The sequence below is a fragment of the Jaculus jaculus genome, chromosome 9 (assembly GCF_020740685.1).
Source record: "Jaculus jaculus isolate mJacJac1 chromosome 9, mJacJac1.mat.Y.cur, whole genome shotgun sequence".
NCBI classification, from domain to species: Eukaryota; Metazoa; Chordata; class Mammalia; order Rodentia; family Dipodidae; genus Jaculus; species Jaculus jaculus.
This window is the reverse complement of record NC_059110.1, coordinates 114,971,688-114,973,892: the sequence shown is the minus strand read 5'-3', so window position 1 is coordinate 114,973,892 and position 2,205 is coordinate 114,971,688. Positions and strand designations below refer to the sequence as shown.

The window sequence follows — 2,205 nt, the reverse complement described above, 5'->3', positions numbered from 1 at the left end:
AGGCCCCCAGCTGCTGTCCGGACCGGAAGGGAGTCTTTTCCTGCTTGTTTCCTGGAGCTGGGTTTGAATGTAGGCAGGAAAGGCCTCTCCCTGGGAGGAAGGAGAATGGCTTTCATGAAGGGGTGGGGGCCAGGTGAAGGGAATAGAGCAGCAAGGCCGTCTAGATTCTTCCAGCTCTGCTACTCAGTTATGAGGACCTGTAGAATTAGCTTCGACTGTAGGTAGGACGTAGGCCCCGCTATGAAGAGGACATTGTACAGAAAAAAAAAAAAAGATTTATTTTGCAGATTACAGAAATTGCGCCATGATCCCACCTGGTTTCCATTTCCACCAATTCAAGGATCTGTGTTGGGGATGAGAGTGAGAGAAAAGGGCGCGAAGGAGATTAAAGTCCTGGTCCCGCAGGAGAGCGGAGGAAGCTGTTTCTTGAGAAAGTTCATGCCGCCCTAGGCCTGGGCCTCGCCGTCTTTACTCCTCCACACCACAAGGGTGACAAGGAAAGGGATGAGGCAGATAGGGGCTATAATCATGGCCAAGAGCACGTCCTCTGGGGGGTCCGAGAAGGTGGGCTGCACCAAGGAACAGTTGGCAAAGTGGATCAGGTGTGCCTCAAAGATGATCCTCTCTGCCAAGGGGTTGGGGAAGCCCAGGCCAAACTGGTCCGCCTTGTACTCCAAGCAATATTGCAGGTCACTATAAAACCTGGGGGACAGTAGAGGACTTGAGTAAGGAAAGGGTTGAGCCCAGAAATAGGAGTGTCCCATATTCACTCAAGGTCCACCCACAGAGAACAGCCCGGGCCCCTGGCCTGAGCCACCTTCCAGCCCCTGCTCCTACCTGCTGATTGCGGTCCAGTTGCACCAATCTTCGACAGAGTCCATGTGATGCTTATAATAATCCCAGCAAGGTAGGACATTCATCTCATAGTTTTCCTCCATCTTCCCTGTGGGTACAGATGCTGCCCAGGGGCCACACCCCTAGCCCACCCTGCAAACCTCTGGCCCAAGGTGCAGCCCCTCCCTCAAAGAGGAACCTCTTCAAAAATTTCCCTAGCAAAAGACCCTTCTGGCTGAGGGGCGCGTCCTGGCTCTAGAACGCGCCGTCACGACTTCCATGCTCCCAGAGCTTCCTTTCCAGCCTCGCACACACTTCCAAATACACCTGGTCCGCGCTTTCTCACGCACGTGTGCGGCGGGCCACCTCTCTAAGCCTGGAAGTGGCCTTGTGGGGCGACAAGGAGAAAGATCACAAAGAACCTTAAGAGAGACCCAACTGGGATTACGCTTGCCTTGTGGGGACGAGATCCTCCCACTGAGCTATCTCTTGTCCTAGACGGGCCCGCCCACAGCCTTGATCACCCACCTTCTTCTGACTTCCAGCCGTCCACGGTGGGCTGAGGCTGAGCCAGGGACTCCTGGGGACTTAGGATGGCTGGAGGAAGAGAGGGGCGAGAAGAATGGGATGATGTGGGGGGGGGTCTACGGAGAGGCCCCCGTTTGAGAGAGATAGGAGGCGAAGACCCTGGGAAGTCTGGGCTATACTGGAAATGGAGGAGTAATCTACTTCCCCAGGAGATGTCAGCGCTGGGAGGGAGGGGGTGGTACCAGCTGCATCCCATTCGCATCCCACCTTTCTCAGTAGCCGGGGGGACTTCCCAAGACCTCTCCACCGGGGCCCCAGCCGGCACCCCAGCTTTCCTGAAGAGGGAAGCCGGTGGCCTGCGCCCCTGTGGAGCTGGGGCCGGGGGCCGTGTAAAGGACGTCGGTCCTCCTGCGCGGTGCAAGGTCTCCCAAGCTTGGGGAGTCTCCCAAGCCTCCCGCCCGGGCCCCGGGGCGATGCGCTCACCGGCCAGCAGCAGCCAGAGGAGGAGGAGGAGGAGGCGGGGCGCTGCGGGCGGCCGGGCGCGGGTCCCGGGGAGCCGCGGTACCCCCGGGGCATGCTCCGCCCGGAGCGGGGCCATCGCGAGGCCGGCCGAGCGAGCGGGGATGGTGATTGAGGGCGGTGGAGCTGCGCCGGCCCGGGGCGGGGGCGCCTATATCCCCGGCCCGAGCCGCAGGAAGCCGCGCCGCTTCCTCGGAGGGGCTGGGACGGCGGCGGCCACGTGGGGGGCGGGGGCGACGCCCGGGGCCCGCGGGCTGGACAGGGACAGTGGCCGCCGCCTCGCTCCCTCCCCTCCTCCTCCCCAAGTCCCTCCCTGCGCCCCGG

At 61.0% G+C, this 2,205-nt stretch overlaps 1 protein-coding gene across 1 annotated transcript; it reads right to left on the bottom strand.

Moving 5' to 3' along the window:
• Positions 1-260: 260 nt before the first annotated feature.
• Ramp2 (receptor activity modifying protein 2) lies at positions 261-1,975 on the bottom strand. The gene is made up of 4 exons (XM_045158984.1): positions 1,846-1,975; positions 1,363-1,431; positions 838-943; positions 261-702 (listed from the first exon to the last, which is right to left on the bottom strand). Exons 1-4 carry the CDS (start codon positions 1,958-1,960, stop codon positions 447-449), a joined length of 546 nt encoding a protein of 181 aa, XP_045014919.1. The 5' UTR covers positions 1,961-1,975; the 3' UTR covers positions 261-446.
• Positions 1,976-2,205: the final 230 nt, after the last annotated feature.

What these genes read in the sequence shown, in the direction of transcription:
- Ramp2 (XM_045158984.1), bottom strand. Translation starts at nt 1,960, where the DNA reads ATGGCCCCGCTCCGGGCGGAGCATGCCCCGGGGGTACCGCGGCTCCCC. An exon ending in CCTCTGGCTGCTGCTGGCCG is followed by an intron (nt 1,432 to 1,845) that starts GTGAGCGCATCG and finishes CTCTTCCTCCAG; the next exon opens with CCATCCTAAGTCCCCAGGAG. An exon ending in CGGCTGGAAGTCAGAAGAAG is followed by an intron (nt 944 to 1,362) that starts GTGGGTGATCAA and finishes CTGTACCCACAG; the next exon opens with GGAAGATGGAGGAAAACTAT.